We start from the raw sequence: 24295 nt of genomic DNA on the forward strand, positions 1-24295 counted from the left end.
GGCCAGTTTGGAGTTAGCTCATGGGCACATTGAAAATGACCATGATAGTGACCAACAATGACCCTTCTTTTTTCTCAGTCGGTTTATCCTAGTAGTACTTCAGTAACTTCACCCGTTGTCAAACCGATATGATTTTTAAGTTTTACGTAACAATTTATGGGATTCATCAATCCTCTTCAAACAAAGAATGAACTTGCGTAGACCAGATGATTAAATGATCCGTCAATTAACACTTGGGAAAGCATCCATTTCATTATTTTACATCGAATTTTAACAATCTCTTTCTATTTATATTGCCAAATACTACTTTTGCTGTCAGGTGGCTGTGCTGGCAAGCAGCATTTACAAGGATGTCATGAATAATCATTACGTCACAAATGTCCCACTTAACATGCCTGTTCGTAAGAATAACATTTTCTTCCTGCTCATGCGCAAAGTGCAACTGCGAATTGACTTATATTTTGCAGTTCAATGTGTATGAATATTCAAAAGTGTAGTATTCCCCATCCAGGGACCTGACGACTTACATCCATATCATAATTTCTGTATTTAAGCAACACGTTCAACTCCGTTCTCACATTTCCCGCACAGCTGGTTGCCCTTCCTTGACATATTGAAGAGTTTTGCTTTCGATACGATCGCCTGACGTTGATGTATTGGTGAGTTAGCATATCATAATTATTTTGTTGTAACAAAGTAAGGAAGCGACACGGCATTCGCTTGTAATAGTTGCACCAGGATCAAGCAGCTTTCTTCACATTAGATGTGGGTTGTTGGTTTTTTTTCCATTTACCTCCATGCTAGTGCATCGTGATGGAGAAGGGACAATAATTCAAACGGTGAAGCGCAAGATCCAGGTTTATTACGTGAGTTAATTTTATAGTCATAAAACAATATCAATGCCCTTCTGACAATGTCTGACTGTTGACTGTCGATGTGCAGATGTACAAGTCATTACAAAAGTGACCGAAATAATAATTTGCAAGGATCCTTTGATTCGAAGGTTCCAGAGAACGTGGCCACTTGCTAAAATTTCTTCAATCATTTCATCATAGTGACTAAAGTTGATCCTAAAATGGGCTCTTGGCTTGATTAATATGGATTAAAATGCATTCGCTCATAGAGCTAATACTACGGTGTGCTCGCAGTGTTCACTGCCTTGTTTTGGGTATTGATAATGCCAGGCGATTAGACATTTTACTGAAATTTACATTATTGTTTTTACATGATATATTGTACTTTTTAATGCACAGAACTAGAGGCATAACTATCATCAACATGGTCTTTTTTATATGTAAACAAGCAATATAGGCTAGCTCTGTGTTTGTCTGCAAGGACAGATTCTTTCTCTGAAATGATGATTTATTCAAGAATTATTATTATTATTATCATTATCTATCATGTATTCATATCTTTTCCATGAAAGAGAAGATTATTCTTTGTTGACGCAAGCAGAAACAGAAAAGTCACCGATTATGGACTATATTTTGAGCAAAGGGAAGAGTGCAGTCGTTAGAGTGTCGGTCATGCAGATCACATTTACATCCAACGTAGATCTCTATCGATATTACACTCAGAGAAAAAGTCGTAGTACCTTCACGTGTGGCAGAATTATTGCATATAGCACCTTGAAGGGATGGTATAGTATTGGTTGAGGTGAGGATTCATGCAGCCTTTAGCTTTTTGCGAGATACTTGGAAACCAGTTTATGAAATAGAGCTTACAATTCTAAGAATTCAGAGTTCATTTGATGAAAATTGGTTTTGAAATGGCTTAGATATATAAAAACAAGTAAAGCAAGGCGATCCTTATGAAAGGTGAGTCTCACTTTTTATTAAGAATCGCCTTGTTTTGAAAATCTCAACAATTTCAAAACAAATTTTCATCGAATAAACTTTAAATTCCTCTCAAAATTATATTTTTTCATATTTCGTAAGAAGATTCTCATTACCTAAAAAAAAAAAAAAATCATCATCATCAAAAAACGTTTGAGACATGTAGCCCTATCTTAACTGAAACTGTACCATCCCTTTAACGGGCGCAACTATGCACCCGTCAGACCATCAGTGGGCACCTTGATTGCACCTTTCTCGTCTGTAAGGTTCAAAATTACACACGTAAAAATGCTACAATCGTGTCACAAATATTAAAAGGGGCAAAGTTGAACCTATTTTTCTCATAGAGTCTATAATGTGTTGACGGAATTAATTACTGTTTTGTTTACGTTTTTCACTGCTTTGGTTAACATTCTCATGTTCACAATAATTAGTACCCATTTTCCCCGAAATGTGTTTCCCTGAGATGTTACAAAGGCTCCCCTGGGAACAGGGAAAGAACAAAGTTTTTCTGGGCAACGTTGAGGAATGGCAAGAAAACAATGTCTTTTGCAAAAACGACTTTAAGAAAAAAAAAATCCTGAGAGAGAGAGAGAGAGAGAGAGAGGTGCGAGAGGGAGAGATTGAAAGAGAAGTAATCATGTGATGAGTGGACATGATTTATTACTCTTGGCTGACATTCGAATGTTTATATCTTCCTTGCCCTTCGAACATATCGAAAGTGTTCATTGTGATGCCTCTGTCGTGTTACATCCTCTGCTAATACTAAACTATAACGCCTATATTTTTTTTTCCAAATCAAGAATTTTTTTTTTCAGTCACTATTCTTGTCGCAAATGACGGTCGGTTTAATCTTCTTCAGATCTGCATAGTGACACCAAGAACATGGCAACATCCGGGATGTCTGGGAAGATTTTCGTAGTAGTGGCCACCTTCTTGGAAGGTACCAAGCAAGAGGTAAATATTTGCACCCCCCCCCCCTCCCATATGGCCTTCCGATGTTTCATTTTATAAAGACAAGCTGCCAGGAAAACAACATTAGTCTATTCCACAAACTACTGTGAAATGTAAAACACAAGGCTGCAGCAGGTTTGTGCCCACCTCCAGTTTCACTCTTTTTCTTTTTACCAAAGGTAAGTCCTCTTCTTTTAATTCCTCTGCGTTTTCTTTTTTTTTTCTTTTTTTTGACATGCTATACCATATTACAGCCTATACTACCCAAACACATCACACTGCTTAAATGGTCCCTGCAATCAAAATGTATTTTGACCTTACTTATATGCTTGTTGGTCTGTACATAACCAAATCACTAAATACTTCATGAAACTGGGCATGATAAATTTTAGACATTTTTCCTCATTTTCTGCATTTGTTAAACCCACCTTTAAAAAAAATCCTCCAGATTATCTTTATTACTATTCCAGTTGTGATATCATCTTCACACTTGACCTGAGCTACAGTAGACACAAGAATGTGCAAAATATGATGTCTTATCTACACCATTTTCCAATATCTGTTCCTCTCAGTCTTGTACTTCTTTTGAGACTTGTCCAACCTGTAAAACTCACTAATATGTAGAATACAAGTGCAGGGTGTCTTCTTTATGCTTTTTGCCACACCAGTTCTAACTTGATTTGAAGTGACCACATGATGTAAGCCTTAGTCAATCCAGCTGGACTCTCGCAAGGCGTTTACTTCATGTGTTTTACATATAAATATTTTGTTTTATGTAGAAATGAATGAAAGAGAATGAAACCATGCGTATCGGTTACGATCGAAGGTGGGAAGTAGGAAATGAATAGAAGTCACTTGCTATAATAGTAACTCATAGTTGATCTTTCAAAAATGCATATTGTCATTCAGTGCTAAAACCATGACAGGGCATTGTTAAAAAGCCAGATGTTCAAAACTTATGCTAGAAGGAACAGCTATACTTCAGACAGGGGAAAATAAAACTATATATATATACGTCTACAGAATGATATACAGCTGTTGCTCTAAACATCTTCGGTATTTCGATAACTATCTGAGTCGTTGTGGAAGATTCAACAGATGGCGCTAATTGTAAACATGTCTTACGAGAGGACCCTGCGGGCTGAAACACTTTAAATTACAAACTGTACCATTCAAATCTTTGTAAAGACGAAATCATTGCAGTGATGTAAATAATCAACATGAATCGTCAATAACGATATTTCACGTTTATATTTTTGTTATCGATTTTACTCGTCTCTCATGAAACATAACTGGGTCCTAAAAACTCATTTAACGAACAAATACAAAATGTACGCAAAGAGCCAGAGAATATACGGAATGCTGCAGTTTGAACGTGCACATAAAAATATGACAAAACAAAACAGATCCAGAAAAATTCCTTTATATTCTTTCAGTTGTTCATTCTTTATATATTATGCACGCGAGTACAGAGAATGAAGTCTTGATATTCATACAGCATTGCGAGCTGACGTGTTATCACTATGTAAAGTAAATGACATGTTAATGCGTTGATGCGCTCGCCACCCTGTCACACAGTCATGAATGTTCGTGGCGGAGAGAATTCCATCGTCATGTCAAAAAAAAAAAATGGAAAAAGAAAGAAAAAACAAACATGGCTCTCTTTCGTCTTTGCATCTAATTTGAATAGCCTAAACTAACCCTGTTTTTATATTTGCGGAATGTAATGATGCATTTAGCTTTAATTTCAGTTGTTGGGATTGCTTGCAACAATCGACTGGTATTTTACGGAGTGGAGTTTAAATTTAGGTCAACTTGAATGCTTAAGTTGGAGGTTCCTTATCTAAAGACCCCCGTTTATCTGTTTTGTAATCATTATCTATTTTTCAGATCATCGATGCCATTGCCGAGGTTGGTGGCAGCATACAAGGATGTAAACTTTTATACGTGGGAGCGGACAAAGTGCCAGACAACACGATCTACACTCTGGCTGGCAGGGAACAGCCGATTTCTGAAGCTCTCATGGCGATGTCAAAGCGCGCTGCGGAGTCTATCGACGTAAGCCAGAGAACAGGTGAATACGTTCTGTTCTTCTTTAAGGATCTTATCCAACTTTTTTTTTTTCTCTCGCAGTGTGTTTCTGCCCGTCTGGCTGTCTGTCTGTTGTTACGTTTACATTGATGAGTCTGCGTGGATGTGTGGTCATCTTGTTTTTTAAAGACTCATCTTTTTGATGATTGTTAATAATATGAGAATAGAGAAATATTTGAGACATTTTGTTTACATGAGGGATTATGTACACGTATAGAGACTATCTTATGGTATTATGCGTTCTAAAAACTGATTATTATTATTGCTAGTTTTTCTGTACATATTTGTGTGTTGCTGCTCGATCCTAGTAACAGTGTTTGCGGTTGTACCTTAAGAGCCTCTAGCTCTAGCTTTAGATGTGACACAGTGGGTGACCCACTCATATATATATATATATATATATATATATACATTTGTTTATTTATGTATGTGTGTGTGTCCGTTTTATATCATCTTTATCAGTACCTTGTATAATGAATGTAAAGATGGTAAGACAAAGACAGAGAAGAAGGATGAAAAATAAAGAGAGGGCGAGAGAGGGGGGAGTTAAAATGCAATGACCCCTGAAGTCACTCGTAGATTTTTCAATTCTTTATCAATTAATTATTCAATTGATGAATTAATCAATCAATTTACCAATGCATTTATTTCATCTTTTTAGATAAAAAGATTGGGCTTGGGGTACTCGACCTTTGCGCCATTTCTCCATACGGAGACTCGACCATGGACGACTGTGTCAAATTGTCCCAGACTTTGGGTGAAAAGCTTGCAAAGGAGTTTGACATTCCAGGTGATGATCTTGTCTTCTCTTTCATTGTCTTTTGAATCTGATAATAGATGAAAGTGTCAGAGATGAAAAAAAAGTAACCCAGCTGCATCATTGCCCACTGCAATCTTACAGAGAAGTTAACCTGCATGCGTGAACATTCTAAATTACTTTCTTGGTGGTCTGCTGAGCTCCCGAAAAGGTGATGCGCATGACGTGTCGCCGAACAATCATGTCAAAGTACATGTATACGTGTTTCTTGGTATATTTAGTAAAATCTAATATACATAGTTCATTTTAGCTCCTATACCAATTCTTTCTTCAGTTAAGCACTCATTGTTCCCTTCCTTCTCTCTCCTTCCACTGATTTGACTTCTCTCACTCTCTTTATACTTTTTGGTCTCATGTGTCTAACACGAACATTTCTGTCAGTGGTTGTAAACAGTAACCTCAGCTGTTGATGCTGTGTATTTTTTTTAATTAATTTTTTTTTAACATCCGTCACGGCACCTCATACCTTGCATTTACATAGCGTATGTCATTCATGAAATGTAAGATTCAACTTACGTGTGTAAATGATAGGAGGAAAATATGTTCCTATGATCATGAATTTTTTGAAAGTCGTGATATGAGTCACGTTCAGACGGTGGTGCTTACTTTCGAGGTAAGCTTACTCAGAGGATAATTAAAGCTCGTAATTCTATGGGGCGCAAAGTGTCGCATGATCTCTTTCGTCACGAAATGACAATTTCGTAACGAAATTGTTTGTGTGTGTTTTTTTTCGTTGATACGTGATAACGTCAATTTCAGCACGATATGGCAATTATGTCAACGAAATAACAATTTCGTCACGGAATTCTAATTTCATGACGAAAGAGACCATGTGACACTAGTCTTGACGCCCCATACTTAACTACGAGCTTATCCTCGAAGTTAGCTTATCCTCACCGTCTGACCATAACTAATGAGTCTTCTGATTCACAGTCTGTCGCATTTTTCTGCACTGTTCTGTTCTGCATAAGTCCATCTGCTCTGGGAGTCTGCCACTCGAGAAGACCTGCGTAGTTTGCCACTCATAAAGTTTCGCAGAGTTGCCGGATTCAGTGAAAGAGTAAGTTTTATTGACATAATGTGTGCATTATACGTACTTATTCACGCAACAAACACACATGCTCACGCATTCTCACATGAATACACGCACATAATATACACAGGTGCAAATGCACATGTTTAGACACATGAACAGGAGCATATTACACGCTTTCACACGCAAGAAAGGAGGGCGTTGTGCAGGGAAATAGAGTGAGAGAAAAGAAGGCAAAAACAAACTCTCTCCCTTTTTTTTAAAAAAAGGAGAATGAAACTCACAGCATGACTGTTATTCACTTGAATGTACTTGACTGTTGTTCACTACATGACTGTTATTCACTTGAACTGCTTTTAATGACTTTGTGTATATCCCTCGGAACTGCACTTGTATAATATACGATGTGTGGTGGTTTTTTTTTTTCAAAAGGTAGAAAATTCGATAAAATTAAAATGCATGGAGTGGGTAAATTTGGATATCTGTCGGCAACCGTTTCACTTCAATTCATCTCAATTCAATTCAATCCAATCCAATCCAATTCAATTCCATACCGTTCAAATCAATTCAATTAGATTTACCTGTTCACGAAACTAACAGATACTTTTTTTTTTTTAACATGTGCGTGCCATAAAATCTCAACATGGATGCACGATACAAAACATAAAACTGCTGGTAATCAAAAGGTTCACAAATATTCCTAAAATACATAATAATAGTTATTAATAAATTAGAACAAAATCAGTCAGCATAATTATAATGCCATTGCAGTATGGTACATTTCTAAGAATTAAAATTAGTTCATAAATATATATAAAGTATTCCTTAAAATGATGACAAATAACATAATAAGTACATTTGTATAAAGGTATACACAAAGATTATTAGTAAGACACTATATTTTCAGTCAATTATATTGCACAAATTCCCCTGACTCCTTCCTTAAAATGATAATAAATAAGATAATAAGTACATTTGTATAAAGTTATACACAAAGATTATTAGTAAGACACTATATTTTCAGTCAATTATATTGCACAAATTCCCCTGACTCCTTCCTTAAAATAATAATAAATAAGATAATAAGTACATTTGTATAAAGTTACACACAAAGATTATTAGTAAGACACTATATTTTCAGTCGGTTATATTGCACAAAATTCCCCTGACTCCTCCCCATGGTCACTTATTCCATATACTCTTATAACGCAGTCAATCATATATTTCATTATAAATATATAAATACAAAATACCGTTATAAATCAGTCAATCCTTATACTGTTTGACAACCTCTGTAACAATAATCTCTTCAGTTCAATTACCATCGCTATACGCTATCATGACGTGTTTGTCTCAAATTATATTTTGTAACCCTTGAAAATATAAGCCTAATATTTCCTTACATTTGGTGAAACCAATTGATGAAATACAATTACTTTATACAAGAGAAAAAACACGCTTAATCCTCTGATCTTGTATTATTATTATGTCCATTCCTACACGCGACTGATTCTAATGCGACCATTCTAATAATTTTTTTTTTTTTAAAGACGTCGCCGCAGTTTGCTGGTTGTTTGACGTTTCTGCGAAGCAGTCGTTGTTTAACAATTCTTTTACGTTTAGCTCTACCTATTTCACATTAAGTACATAAAAGAGGATTTTAAAATGCAAATAAACCTCATTATGAAAAAAAAAATGCATTTTTAATGGATTGAGAATCAAAATAAAAAAGAACATATTTTGTTAATCTTCGAAACGAACGAAATTTGGCCTACAAGCTGTGCACAGCACGAGGATTGTACCTAATAAAGTCTTGTTTCGCTTATTCCCTTTACGCGCTTCCTTACGTATCATCAAACAGGGCCTAATATCAATTCTCGTAACGGTACTATAAAATGATGTTTTGATCTGCAGTATAAGCCTATATATTCTGATGTATATACGAAGAATATCACAGGTTACAACGAAAATGTAGTAAGTAACTTCGATTACTGAGTGTCACATCAGTTCTAGATAAGTACGCAACACGAGCAGTTGCAGCTGTTTGAATTTTCCTCAGTATTCAGCACTTTAATTGCTTAAATGAAGAAAATCCATCATTCAAGCAAGTACTTATTCTTAATAACAGATCCAGCATGATGCTCCTTGGAACGCCCCAGACTTCGGAACAGCCACTTTCAACCAGAAATGGTGCGCCACTCTGATTGGAGCACAAAAATTCACACCTGTCTACAACGTCAACTTGAAAACGACTGATCTGAAGGTTGTCCAGGAAGTCTGCTACCTTGTGCGTACGTCTGGACGACCCAAACAAAACGAACAAGTGAGCATTTACTGTGCAAGATGGTCGAACGAGTACAAAATTGCGAATCCTAGAAAATGAAACAAAAGTACATGTAATTGATTTGGAACTGGAACTGAAATCTTGCTTATACATAATTTCAAAGACCCCGGAAAAAAAACAAACAAACAAACAAAAACTGACATGGGAATCGAGGGGAGACGTTCCTCGTCTCCGGGGATCGTCAGCCTTTGATTTTGAGGTGAGGCAATCAGTGAAGCATATTACGCATTTTTTTTTCTTTATTTTTACTTTTTTATTTTTTATTTACTGTTATTTATCTTCTTCTTTTTTTGACTGAGTGAATGAGGGTATGGCATTCTTCATTATCCATTGGCTGTCTAGCATGGAGATCTTCCGGCTGTAAAGGCGATAGCATGGATTTCCCAGATCGCTCCAGTTGGACAGGTAGCCATGTTTCTGCTCAACACTGACGTGACTGGTTTGCACCGGGCATACGAAGCTTGTCGAAGACGGAGCCAGGTATTTAAAAGTTACGATCATCTCCACCCTCTCAGAGATTGCCCCCCCCCCCCCCCCCCCCACCGAAAAAACAGAAAGTGTCAATGACCTAGTGTACAGATATGTTACAGATGGTTACCACCCAGTTACACATTGGCAAAATTTTGCTTGTGGCCTATTCCGCACACAAGTTATCGCCAAATCGCCGCAATAAAGGACATTGTTCACAGCAATAAAAGCAGCCATGGAACTTCACGCATCTGTAAATAGGGCAGGGGGTTTAACCCCCCCCCCCCCCCACACACACACACACACACACACTTTGCTGCCAAGTAAAAATAATGTGATATGAATAGAAAAGCGCCCTCACTTGTTAAGACCCACACATTATGATCCTAGCACTCTGTCTTGCAGGCTTAATCCAACGTTGCAAAGGAGCTTTAGATTTTAGACGCGCGGACGTTCAAAGGGAAAAAAAAAAACATGGTTTGAGCGTGCGCAGGAGCGCACGTCAACTTGACGTGCGCAGACCGCAGACACGCTCAGACCATGTTTTTTTTTCCCTTTGAACATCCGCGCGTCTAAAATCTAAAGCTCCCTATTTTCGCGACGGGGACGTTCAGAGGAAAACACACACACACACACACACACAAAAAAAAAAAAAAAAAAAAAAAAAAAAAAAAAAAAAACATGTCCTGAGCATGCGCAGAAGCGCCCGTCAAGTCGATCTATTTTTAGCTCGCGTCGTCTGAGTTTTTCACTACGCGTTCTGGGCTATTTCTACGTCCGCACAATTTGCGACAAAGGCCACCGCACACTACACGATCAGACTGGTCTTAAAGTCTTAAGCCAAGCTGGGTCGTACGACCGGACACCGCACACTATACGACCCGACTGTAAAGCCCGCCGCACACTACACGATCCGACTGGTCTTAAAGTCTTAAGCCAAGCTGGGTCTTTAGACATAGAGATGTATACTAAGAACACTAGAGGGCGGACTCCGTAAAATCCCTGTGACCGATAGAAGGAGGCGTTCGCCATTTTGGTCCGGGCAAATTTCGACTAGCGACCGTACCGATAACGTGTAGCGCAACGGAGCATTCAGGGAGATCGACGACGGGATGCAACGGCAGTAGGCTGGCATCTATGCCAAGGTCTCCATCGGAGTTTGGAAATCGAAAAATGTTCTTAAATTCGCAAATTCTACTTAAAGTAGCATAGATCTATGTTGCAAAATGCCTGGTTCATGTGCTGCTTTTGGATGTAGAAACAGGAGAAAAGAAGGGGAGCGGAGATTCCTTTCACAAGTAACTAAAATTACATTTATAGTGTGTGTTAAACAGATTGATTCAAGGCAAAAAAAAGGAAAAAGAAAAGAAAAGGTCTTGCAAAATTCGTCAGGGGCACTCCGCCCTCCCTCAGCTATTCTCGATCTATTGCTACTATAATATACATAGCTAATACAGTACATAACTATATGCAAGTATTAAGGTCGGCGGAACGGGGGAGGGGGCATTTGCCCCATTTCAAAAAAAAAAAACAACTCCCCTTTTTAAGTTAAAAAAGTGCTCATTTCTAAGTGCCCTATTTGGCCATTGAGCCCCCCCCCCCCAAAAAAAAAAAAAAAAAAAAAAAAAAAATCGTTCCTCCACCCTTTGCTATACCAGCAGTTAATTTCACTAAGATAGTGTGAGAAAAGCTCAGAATACGTAATATATGCCTGGTGACAGGACATATGCTCCGGCATTGATATCTTTCTGAAAGTAGAATTACCATCATGGGTCTGATTGGGCTTTTGGTTCTTGTAAGAAAGGCAGGGTGAGGATTAGGATTAGGGTCACCGTGGGTGTTATGATTTGGGTTAGGGTTTATGTAAGCTTCAACATTAGCATTTCGAGCTTGAACATCAATATGTCATGGAACCAATATGCCTACACGTACTTATAAAAATGATTTATTTCATTTCCACCACCACCAGAAAAAAAAAAAAGAAATACAATGAAACACTCGTATACACAGATAGGACTATAGAATGCAGTCCCCTCATACAGAAAAAAAAAATATAACTGCAAAAAAAAAAAAAATACAAAAATTGACGCAGTATACTGTATCACAAGGGGCATCCGGCAGTCTAGAGACCAAGAGAACCTTTGTATTGCATGGACCATGGTCGTGTTGGTCGGCTTGAAAGTATTACCTCGTTGAGAATAAAGTAATTTTTTTATATTTTCATTTTCTTTACCACTCACAATAAGAGATTGCTAGCAACTTAAATTTTTGAGTTGTTTCCTTCTCTCATCTCCGACCCCCTCATCTTTTTGCTGAAAGGCAATACGTGTTTGAGCGCTTGTTGTATACGTGTTCACGTGTCCACCACTACTGCGCTGCCCGGACCGATGCTTGTTTTTGCCCGGACAAAGATGGCGCGCGGCCTCTTCATCTCGGCACACGAGCACTGCGTACGCGCCACACGCAGTCCGCGCTCTAGTATATTATTAGTATACATCTCTATGGTCTTTAGACCAGTCGTACGACCGGACACCGCACACTATACGACCCGACTGTAAAGCGCGCGCAGTGTGCACTGCGTGCGCTTCTTACTGCATTGTGAATGGCTGAAAGCCTACGACCAGTCGTAGAAATTCAACATGTCAAATCTCTACGACTGGCGCTAAGACCCAGTCGTACGACTAGAAAATGGCAAGACTGTGACGTCTTACTTCTAGTCTTAAGGTCTTAAGACCGGTGAATCGGGGCAAAATCGTGTAGTGTGCGGCGGGCTTAAGACTTTAAGACCAGTCGGATCGTGTAGTGTGCGGTGGCCTGTAGAGAGAGCTACTCGGAGCTACTTCATACACCGAGCATATGGGGGCACCATTTTATTTTGTGTACGTTGCGTCCCAGCGTACTAGTAATCTAAAGCTACTTTTCAGCACGACGCAGGGGAGAGGAGAACGTCAAGCTCAAGCGTCGTCTCAAGCGTCCGCACGGCAAAATCTAAAGCTCCCTATTATTGCTCTCTGGCAACGTTGGATTAGCCTGCAAGACAGAGACAAAACAAAAAAGTTTTCACTTTTTTATGCCACTTCTGTTCCCAAGCGGCTGACATGCAAAAAAAAAAAAAAAGTCTTCATAATTATGATATATGAAGAGTTTTTTGTTTTGTTTTTGTTTTTTGTTTTGTATTTGCTTGTCAGCCCATTTGGAGTAAGAATTGTCACATCCCCCCTCCCTGTCACTCTTCCGTTTGTTCGATCTATAATGTTTCTTCATCTCATAGTCCGATTGAATTGAAGATAATTTCCCTTCAATGGTTCTGCAGCCATTTTTGCCGTCATTTCGTTTTTCTTTCTTTTGTTTTCGCTTTTATCTTTCGCGCAGGAACTAAAAACTGACGTCGTCAGCTCGGAAGTGGTCGGTATGATACCCCTGAAGGTGATGCTGGCAGCAGCTTCCTCCTGTATGAGCAGGGAGGAGTTCGACGAGGCATCAGAGGAAAAGAAGATTAAGACTGTAAGCATTAATATACGCTCGAAGGCTATCGTTTGTGTCTGTGTGTAAGTCGTCACACGCATACACATACATTAACACACTCTCACTTTTTTTTTTTTTGATTGACTCGTTCTGCCCACCAAATCCATCAAAATACATTTTTGGTGGCCCGACGGTGAACTCTGGTGGCCCCCAGAATTATAAAAATGCAATACTTCAACGTTAAACGTGTACAACAATCCATTATTACGTTAAAATTTGGAGGTATGACAAAATGGGTCAAATACCACATTATACTTTGAATAAGAAGTAAAAAAGTAGGGGAAAAACAGAACATGGTATGATATACTGAAACATCAACATGATTTTACAACTTGATATCCTACTTATGCGAATATTGGCAGGTTATGTGAAGGGGCTTCAAATGCCATGAAGGCGATACTAGTGAAGTTAATTAAGTCTAACTTTGATGGAGGCATAAACATGATTTTCCATGACACCACATTTTCATGAAATTAATGATCATATTCAACATATAGGGCATTGCTATATAACCCAGCTATAGTATATTATTACGGTGTGGTCATTGCTACCATTATCATTATTATTAACAATACTGTCGTTATTTATACTGCTACTACATGTATTTCTGTCATCATTATCGTTATTATATGCGGCAATATAACACGGACAGCCCCTATAATCCCTATACCATTCCATTTTCTAAGTCAACGCAACTCTTGTGAATCAGGAACACATCTTCGCCACTATACTTAAGGCAAATAAGAATTATAATTATGTATAGCCGAAAAATGAACATCATAAGAGATCACATGAGATCATAAGAAAAATATGATAAGTCGTAACTATGATATTGAATTACTACATGGCACTTCATTTTGGGAGTTACGAACCCTATACTACCATTTCAAATTGACGTATCCTTTTTCATTTTCAGAATAAGGATTTTTTTTTCCATTTTTTCCAAATTAACGAGCCCTTTTCCATTTTCGGAAGTTGTATAACAAACCGAGAGAATGTCATGCAAATTAATCACGCATGGAAAATGTAAACAAGACATTATAATGATATCTATTTCATGACAAATGTTCCCACTCGTTGATCCGAAATTCAGGTAATCGAGCGTCTGGGACTCGACAAGTTGCGACCCTTCGATCCCGAGACACGAATCCTGGAGTAAGTAGATACATTTTTACAGCTTCAATCATCAATGGTAGTTTATCTAGTTATTTGAATCTATAATGTGCTCGCGCGAATGCATTAATATTCGTATAATGACCGCTTGCAATGTATTACCTTAGTGCAGCATAACATCGTTATCTGAATTAATTTCTGGATGTGCTTGGCGAATCTAGGAGAGGGCGCACAGCTAGGGCCCCCTCCACCTTAAATGTTGTTTTCTTATATCTTAAGTAAAGAAATAAAAAGGAATAAAATGAAAGGGGCGCCCCTTTAATTTTTCCGTTCTTTTTTAAAAGATGTTGTCTGCTGATGAAACTCGGAAGTGCCACCGGAAATGCTTTGCGCCCCCCCCCCCCCGCTTCCTTTACAGAATTCCTGGATCCGCTCATGTGAATGAAGACAGCCTTTGTATTCTGCGTTACATCAATCATGTAAACTAAGAAACATTTAATGTATCTTAGATGGTTAGAGTTTTGACTCCTTTCTGGTAACAGGAATATTTAATAAAGGTGAATTACATAGCGCATTGTATATTCATCTTAGATAATCATCATGAACAGATGAATTTATATTTTTACATTTAATTCAGTCATTCGTGTTTTTATGCCTCCGCCACGAAGTGGTGCCGGAGGCATTATGTTTTCGGGTTGTCCGTCCGTCCGTCCTTCCGTCCTTCCGTCCGTCCGTCCGTCCTTCCGTCCGTCCGTAATGAATTTTGTGGACAGGGTAACTATCAAAACCTTTTGAGGTATCTTAATGAAACTTGGCATGTATGTGTATTAGGGGGTGAAGTTGTGCCTATCAACTTTTGGGTGCACATGCTGAAGGTCAAAGGTCAAAAGGTCAAGGTCAAATACATAGAATTTCACTATTTCCACCATATCTATGCAATGCCTGAAGATATTTTCTTGAAACTTAGTGTATATATGTATTACCCAATTAAAATTCTCTGGGGAAAGTTTGAGTCATGAGGTCAAAGGTCAAAGGTCAAAAGGTCAAGTAAATATATCAAAACTTCACCTTTTTTCTCTGTACCTTGGAAATTGTTCAAGGTATCTTCATGGAACATAGTATGGTATACATGTACTGACTGGCAGTAATTATTTAGAGTTATGGGTTCATGGGGTCAAAGGTCAGGGGTCAAAGGTCAAGGGCAACACTTCAAACTTTTACTATTTCCCTCATGTTTATGCAATGCCAGCAGGATTTTTTTTTTTTACACTTGGTGTATACATGTATAACCTCATAGAAATTCTCTGGAAAGTCTTTTTTTTTCTTTTGTTTTTGCCTCAAAGGTCAAAGATCAAGTGAAAGTGCTGAACTAAGTTTTTCCTCCATATTTCGGAAGTGGCTCAAGTTATCTTGAAACTTACTACATATGTATGCATGTTCTGCTTGACAGTGATTATCTTATCAATTTCAGGGTCAAAGGCCAGATGAAAATGGTAACAATTTACTATTCAATACAGAAATTGCACTTTTTCTCCATACCTTGAAAATTACTCAATGCATGAATGTATGAATGGGTCAAAGTCAAGTTAAAGTCCTTAAATCCCAAATACATGCTCTCCTATTCATCCAATTAAACCAGGACAAGGCAGGTGAACATTCAACACATTTGTGACAAACTTGTCATTTTAATATTTTGCCAATTATGTGAAAATGTAATCACACATTGTCCACATGTACTATTTAGACCTATTAGGAGAATCATGCATTATGGCGGAGGCATACCAGTCGCCACAGCGACATTTCTAGTTATCTATGCGTTTAGGCCTACTCATTAATCTGAATCATGCTCTAAATTGAAATACATTCCATTTTAAAACATTCAGTATGCGGTATCATGTTTTCCATTCCAGGTATGCGATCAAGGATTAACCTGTTCGCGGAAATGCCGGAAACGATTTCCCGTGATTTGGACGATCGAAGACAGAGCAGGTTCTAGAATTTAAGAATTAATTGTTGGTCCTGTATGATGATTCTGCATGGTATGATGACTTGAAATGGTGCGATCACCCGAGTGAGAGGTAGTTCTACCAGGTCATACAAACTGAAAAGAAAACATTCAATGATATCCCCTCTTTTGCATCTGCGTCTTCACAGTGAACTAAGTTAGTGGATAATAAGAACCGAAGGGGGGGGGGGGGATGTGGGAGGAGGTATCCCGAATGAGCTTTACTTACTAGTATTTAGAACTGAAATTCAACGATCTGGTGCACACTCTTCAACTGCTCTTTGGCATGTTTGGTGGAATACATTTGGAAATTGTCTATCAAAAAGTAAAAAAATGGATTACTTAAGGATAATCCATGTGAATGGCTAGAGTGTGTTATCTATACCCTCTTTTGCGTGGACTTGTAAATCTAGTCTGTGGAGATGAACAAAAGGGACAAGGTGTGGGAGATGTTGGGGGATATCACGAGAGAGTTTTTATGCATCTTAAAGAACCGAAATGCAACGATTTGATATGTACCTTTAGGGGTATCTTTTTTAGAAATTCTCAACTAAGAGTAAAAAAAATATAAAATTTTTAGGAAGATCTGAATGGATAATAAACAAATTATTTAGTCTGTCGCCTCTGCGTCTTCACTGTGTACTATTAAGTCTGTTGAGTTGGGGGGACGGAGTGAGCGATAGGGGGATCCCCCTTCCAGATAAGGGAGTTTTGCATTATTAGGGCTGAAATTAAGCGACGTGCACTCTTTTGGGGGAATATTTTGAAATAATATGTTCGGTCCAAAAAACGAGAGAAATCAATACTTAAAGGGGATGGCTAGTAACTGATCAGTGGGAATCAGTGGGAATGCTGGAGGGTGATTGTTCCAATCCTTGTGGGATTCATTTAAGAGTACATTATATATCCATTGTTGTGTGAAAATCATTTGCTTCAGAATGGTCTCATATTCAAGTAATGTGCAGTTTGCTGTTTCCAGGTTAGCGTGCCTGGTCAGTGACGGGGCATTAATCTGCACATTACTTGAATATGAGACCGTTCTGAAGCAAATCATTTTCACATAACAGTAGATATATAATGTACTCTTAAATAAATCCCACAATGATTGGAACAATCATCCCTCAGCATTCCCACTGATCCCCACTGATCGGTTACTAGCCATCCCCTTTAAGGAAAATATTAGTATCTAAAATTTCTATGGCATATGTCATCTCTTTTTCCGCATGATCATGCGTTTTCACTGTGAACTACATTTCTGTGGAGAAGGACCGAGCGAGCGGAGGGTGTGTAGAGGGGTATCCCCTCTCCCACACGAGGGAACATTTGTATTTTTAGAAGTGAAATTCAATGATCTGGTGCACACTAATTTTGTGGCAATGTTAAGAAAATTATCTATCAAAGAAAAATGGACAAACAAATATTTATGACGATGTGAATGGGTTAATCGTGGTATACTTCCGCATGTACGTCTTTTCACTGTGTATTATACTAAGTTTATTTAGGTGGAACGAGAGGGGGGGGGGGGGGGAGGATAATTGATTGAGGGGTTATCCCCCCCCCCCCCACACACACACACATACACGCGAGTTTTCATAGCTTTTTCGATTTTAGAACATCAAAGCATTACATGTGACTTTGCATGACCTGGTAGAAAGTTGTTAATGGTGGCATTTCCTGCAGCCTTCATAAAGCGGATATGACTGTATGATGTCTGAGTACGTATCGAATAAAAGTAAGCCTATGTTAAAATGCATTATTAGCAACCGATTTCATTGCCGCGCTACACACTGCATAGATTTGAATGTCGATATGAACCTATTGGCTTCCAAATGCCTTCTGCTGTCATAAAATTGTTTGTTATGAGATAAACGAATCTCGTTCCATCGATCTTCACGACATAGTTACAAATCCTCAAATGATGATGATGTAGCTTATAGTTTGATTTCCAGCCTGGATTTCCTTCTTCTTATAATCATGATGTTTGCTTTCCTGTTTTGCACCGTATGTAAACTCCCCCGAAACAACGCTGTGATTCACAGGTTCATGGTTAGATCGAAGGAAATCGGAAAACAATGTTAAAAAATGGAAGTACTTTGATTTGGAAACCTATTACTCAATAAAACATGATACCATTTGATAATTAGTTCCCAATTACGAAAAAAAAGCTAAAAATCAGAATAATAACCCACCTGCTTCAAAGAATGTAGCCGTAAGGAATATACAAGAAACATCACGTGTTTAGAGAGATTCACTTCAAAGTAATAATGGACACTTTTTTAACGTCAAAGTGAAGACTGTTAAAGTCTCCATGTGCCATCAAGTTGAATGGTGGTTTGCAAGGAAGTGAATGAGTATTTGTTTTTCTTGACACCTAAAAATAACGACATTATGATTCCATACCATGTTACAGACTCAACAAAATACTCAATATCTTAGATCAGGGAGGTGACCTCCCTGCTTAGATTCACCACGCAGAAATGTGTTGTGGTATAGTTGTGCAATTAGATTAGTGCTGTGTCTGACTAAATCTGACTCCAGAATACGGATCTTGAGGTGAGTACATGTATTAATAACATTCCCCTTGCCTCACTTACTAAAGACTCTCACAAAGAACTGTTTCTGGTGAGAAACTAAACACGTAGATTTATGAATTTTCAAAGCAAGGGTTCATCCTGAAAAATTCTTACGGACATGAATAGTATTACTTATAATGGAATCTATGATTCGGAAAGCTTGAAATTTTTTTGACCTTCTTTCATTGTAACGTAAATGGAACACTCGAAAATATTTGCAATATTAAACCGTGTGGTATAGTGTGCAGGTGTTAGTCGTTCAGAGTGATCAAATTTTATGTTTTATCTTGTCTTTCTTCTGCTACGTTTGTTAGGTGTTTTGCAATATTATGATATAAGAATTACACTGAAGCATGAGACCATAAACTTGCATGTTATATAAAAAAACCGTTGGTATTGTCAATACAATATTAATGTTCAGTTCAGTTCAGTTCAGTTCAGTTCAGTTTTTATTTCTGCATTTCAAAATCAATACAAATCAACAAATCAACAAAATACTTACATAGTCATTTACACAGCTAATATTCGTAACGTTTGGATCTTACATACATTTTCTTTTTTTTCAAGAACGAATATCATATATGAAAGGAAGCAATAGGAAATGATAAAAATGAAATGCAGGGGACCATCATCATAAGCTAAGCTTGACGAGGAAGATGGCCCCAGGTAAAGAGATACATAAAGAAAATCTTGCCACTCACTGAGTGGGGGGTAATTGTGCAAATATAGTGTAAATTGTGCAAATATAGTGTCAATATATAGTGTCAATATAGTGTCAATATAGTGTAGCTTTATTTCTATTTCTTGTGTAAATGTAAAGCACAGTCTGTACTTTGAAGTGCTTTAACTTGCTATTAATATAACAAAAGCTTTATATGCCACTTGTATAATTATATGAATTTATATGGATATCTGCATTTTACTGTTTTAGCGCGCAACTGGCACTGGTTAATTACGGCGTGACATTATGATAGAGTATATTTTACTGATTTTACAGATTAGTGCAGTACGGCGACTTGTCTTACCTCTTCGAGTTACTTAACTCCTTTTGTTGCAATGTTTTCAACCTAACATAAATTATTGAAATCTAATATATTCTAAGAATCTACATACTATATAAACAGGTATAAGGTGCATAATAACTATGGGCATGGAGTTGAAGATGTATGCTGATGTACATAACAAATGTAATAGAAAAATTGTTATTGTGATGTTTGTTATAATATTGTTGTTGCGCTTTTAAACGTGGTTAGGTCTATTGAGGAGTATTGCTTTCCGATCTATCTATGATGTGTTTAAAGTTCCATAATCACAGATGTTCCTTATTTTATAGTGCCGGTGCAATATCATAGATTTGCATAGCGTGCATTTTCGGTGAAAATAGTATTTTGTGTGTTTAACATTATTCTACAAAGTTTTTCAAAAGATGCTAAAGTTGTAGAAGCATTGTGACGTATTTAAGATTTCTCATTAAACATCCGTACTATACATGCTTCAATATTGTTCTTGATGACGTGGGTGTTTCAACGGGTGCACATCACGAGACGGCACGAGACCGACACCCACGAGTCATACAGCCCACGAGTCAACAGTCTACAAGTCATACAGTCCACGAGTTGTACAGCTAACGAGTCATGCAGACTATTAGTTCGACACTAAGCTAACAAGGCCCACGAGACGGACTTAAGCCCGTGTGATCTGTCGAACTCGTGGGCTGCTTTTACCTATTGGCGAACTCTTATTTGCCTAGTGTCGAACTCGTGGGCTGTATGACTCGTGGGTGTCTTCTGAAAACTTCCTGTTGTGTGATAATACAGAAGTACTAGTATGTAACGGAATTACATTATGACATATTTACTTATGTAAAAAACCGTAGTGGATATTATGTTATGAGATATATATGATATATATACATACATATATATATATATATATATATATATATATATATATATATAATACTATTGTATGTGTGTGTTTGTGTGTGTGTGTGTGTGTGTGAAAGCAACATTAACGCTAGTTTTCGATTTTCACATTTTTTTTGCGGTAACAATGAAAATTTGCTCATGCATAATGCAAGGAAAAGCATATGCAAAATAATAATGATGTATAGTATTGGAGAAATCCCAAAGGTATGTCATTGTACTGAGAATTAGACCCTCCTTCTCAATTCAATTCTTTCAAATCAATATTTTTAATACTATAATTATAAACTTCAATTTATGAAGCACATGGATGATAGCACAGACGTATTCACTTTGCGCTGTGCAGAGCTTGTTTATTGAAATACCGCACGCCATAAAAGACGGGACAAAATATCTAAATCAGTTGAACATAATATCAAAATACAGTAGTTCAATAAAAAAGATCAATGAAATTATTCATCAATAACTTATGTTATGGTTTGATCCATTTAGAATCAAGAATAAGGCCTTTTATTTTCATTCGTATCTTGTTTTGCTATAATGAGATAAGTTCATTTCAAACATAACTTTTACGCAACAGGACAGGGTGCGCACGCACAAAAATCAACCTTCTCCGCTCATCGGAATCATCATTGTGTTACCGCGATGAACAGCGCATTGTCAGGGTATTTTTTTTTCTCAAAAAAGTGTTCAGATAAAAGATTGCGAATAATAAAACTGAATCTCCTCTGCTTCACGGATCCTCTTTTCTGTAGACTGGCGAGACTTATAGAAGTCGGTTTATACGAAAAAATCTGAAGCACTGGCTTGTCTTTCTGCATTTTTTGGCTCCTTCCTTTCTATAACAGCAGCGTCACAAGTAAATCTGTTTGGTAAATCACGACGTTTATTCCTGCGACAAATGCATCAATGCGAAATTATTGTTCAAACTCTCTAATGACTGAAATTGATTCATTTTTACATAATCAGAACTTTGATAAGGTACAATATCTTCATTTGTATTCAAACTATTGAAAAAAGAGTTTTGATATGATATCTGCCGCACGGTTATCATAACTCAGTGAGTGCTGTATTTTCGATTATTTCTATTATATCTATTGTTTGATGCTTACGTCATACAAAAAAGGAAATAATAAGAAGACCATTTCAGAATAATTCACGACCATAACATTTTGAATATCAGAAGTTTGAATAGTAATTTTGATAATTTAAAGCTTTTATTAGATAATTCTACCCAGTCTTCATTTTCTGTTGTCGGGCTTACTGAGACATGGCTTACTCAAAGTTCTGCGAATTCTTTTACGCTTCCTGGCTATGATTTTATCACTAATAATAGAATCAATAAGGTAGGAGGAGGGGTCGCTCTTTATATTAAACCCAGCCTGGATTATTTTGTTCATAATGAATTTGCAAAACTATATGAATGATCTAGTATCATTGAATCTCTTATCATTGAAATAAACATCCCAGATTCCAGAAATATTTTGATTGCGATTATGTACAAACCTCCTATTTCCAACAGTAATTTGTTTTTAGAGCATTTGCAGGATTTAACTCATAATCCAATTTTTGTTAATAAAGATTGTTTTATTATTGGGACTTTAGCAAAGACATCTCCAAATGTCATACGTTAAATGCCCCGCAGGAATTTTTTGATTTTATGCTCTCTGCCTCTTTTTTGCCACTTATAGCCAAACCAACCCAGGTTACAACACAGCTTCTTTAATTGATAATATATTTTGTAATATTATGCCCACTCCTAAATCGAATATTATTTTGTCTGATTATATCAGATCATTTCCCAATTTTCACAGTTGTCCCGATTACCTGTAAACCCATCATTAGTTCCATCAAAGAAACATTTAGGAAAACAACACCTGAAAATTTACAAAATTTGAAGAATAGTTTATAAGAAGGAAATTGGACTGAAGTAACTCTCAAGATACTTATTTATCGTTTGATGTATTTATGACAATATTGAAATCTCATTTAGATAAACATGTTCCAATGGTGAAACTCAAACAGTCTGGTTATAAAAAACATCCCAGACTTCCATGGATAACAAAATCTCTTTTGCGATCCATAAATCGAAAAATATAATGTATTACGCGGACAGAATCAAACGCACTGAACAATCTCGTCGTAAATACACTATGTATAAAAACATTCTCAATAGATTATTGCGTAATGAAAAAAAAAAAGAAGTATCATATGGATCAGATATCCCTTTTCAAACATGATGTGAATACGACCTGGAAATTAATAAACAGCGCTATTCATAAAAATAATGACAAACCGTGAGTAACAAGAATTAAATGGGATGATGTTGAAACAACAGACCCTGTGTTGATAGCTGATACATTTAATTATCATTTTCCCAGGTTGGATATGACCTCACTAAAAATATTCCCATATCTCAAAAGAATTTCCATTAATTTCTTGCATTACCCAATTCCAACTCACTTTTCTTTGATCCTGCCACTAGTTTAGGAATCAAAGATATTACTATGAATTTGGAAAACAAAACAAAAATAAAGCTCTGGACCTGATGGTATTGATGATATCATCTTAAAGAATATTAGTGAGAGTATCGTTGAACCATTAACTCTTATTTTCAATTTATCATTAAGTAATGGTGTTGTTTCATTGGACATGAAAATCGCGAAAGTAATTCCTATTTATAAGAAAGGTAATAAAGAAGATATTTGTAATTATAGACCAATTTCTTTGCTGTCTCCGATTTCTAAATTGTTAGAAAAAAGCTTGTACATTCTAGACTCCTCAAAATTTTTGATTTGCATAATATCATTTTCAAACTCTCAATTCGGATTCCGCAAAGAGCACAACACATCTCAAGCTATTCTCTGTTGGAGATGGAAAAAAATAAATGAAATATGAAATGAAATGAAATGAGCCCCCCCCCCCCCCCCCCCCCCCCTTCTTGGGCCCGGAAGGGGTCAAAATAGCTTGGGCTTTATAGGGTTAATATTTGCAATTTTTCAAGTTTAAAAGGTGAGAAATCCACTCAGATGCATGCAATGTGAAAAGCTAGGAAATCGTTTGTCACTTCTTGAAAATGAAAAAGTAAATGAATAAATACACGATTTGTTGATTCTTTCTTATTCATAACTGATATAATTAGTAATTCGTCATATTTATCGAAATCGCTGTCTATCCCGTCATACAATACTTGTATAGTTGCTAATATCAAGTCAGACCCGGCAGACGAGGCCTGTTCATACAGAGAAAGAAAACACACAAACACACCCGTATACAATCAGTGTTTCTGCTCATTAAGTTTTTGTATGCGCTATAGCTAGCATCTGGGAGTGAAACATGAAAGGGGAAAAAGTTGGTAACTCCAGCGTAAAAGAGCTATGATTCAGGTTCCAGCGTGGCCAATGTGACGTAACTAATGATAGGTAAAAACATCAACAACAAAATCCCAGTCTCTTTCAATCATCAGCGTAGGTTCAGTGCACACACCACTGTTATGTGGAATCACGGGCGTCCAGTGAGTGTCCTCCACCGAGCGAGCTATATGGTACATTGTTACAGTACAGGGCCCCGTTGCTAGAAACTTTGCGTTTAAACGCAACTCCAAAAATCAAA

The 24295-nt window shown here is 37.2% G+C and overlaps 1 protein-coding gene across 2 annotated transcripts; it reads left to right on the forward strand.

Annotated features, from left to right (window-relative positions):
* The first annotated feature begins 590 nt into the window (after positions 1-590).
* LOC139729516 (formimidoyltransferase-cyclodeaminase-like) lies at positions 591-16355 on the forward strand. 2 transcript variants are annotated; one of them, XM_071640442.1, is made up of 10 exons: positions 591-659; positions 2698-2792; positions 4680-4863; positions 5542-5670; positions 6669-6757; positions 8859-9053; positions 9417-9554; positions 12915-13046; positions 14161-14222; positions 16091-16355. In XM_071640442.1, the coding sequence occupies exons 2-10, from the start codon at positions 2721-2723 to the stop codon at positions 16107-16109; spliced, it is 1020 nt and encodes a 339-aa protein (XP_071496543.1). In that variant the 5' UTR covers positions 591-659; positions 2698-2720; the 3' UTR covers positions 16110-16355. The 2 variants fall into 2 exon arrangements, with proteins under 2 accessions (XP_071496543.1, XP_071496542.1); XM_071640441.1 differs by lacking the exon at positions 591-659 and adding an exon at positions 687-866.
* Positions 16356-24295: the final 7940 nt, after the last annotated feature.

This window comes from Diadema antillarum, unplaced genomic scaffold, assembly GCF_040938485.1.
Source record: "Diadema antillarum isolate AM-2024a unplaced genomic scaffold, OU_Dant_1.0 seq00000244_RagTag, whole genome shotgun sequence".
Lineage (NCBI taxonomy): Eukaryota > Metazoa > Echinodermata > Echinoidea > Diadematoida > Diadematidae > Diadema > Diadema antillarum.

What these genes read in the sequence shown, in the direction of transcription:
- LOC139729516 (XM_071640442.1), top strand. Translation starts at nt 2,721, where the DNA reads ATGGCAACATCCGGGATGTCTGGGAAGATTTTCGTAGTAGTGGCCACC. An exon ending in GACCCAAACAAAACGAACAA is followed by an intron (nt 9,054 to 9,416) that starts GTGAGCATTTAC and finishes TTGGCTGTCTAG; the next exon opens with CATGGAGATCTTCCGGCTGT. An exon ending in CTTGTCGAAGACGGAGCCAG is followed by an intron (nt 9,555 to 12,914) that starts GTATTTAAAAGT and finishes TCTTTCGCGCAG; the next exon opens with GAACTAAAAACTGACGTCGT.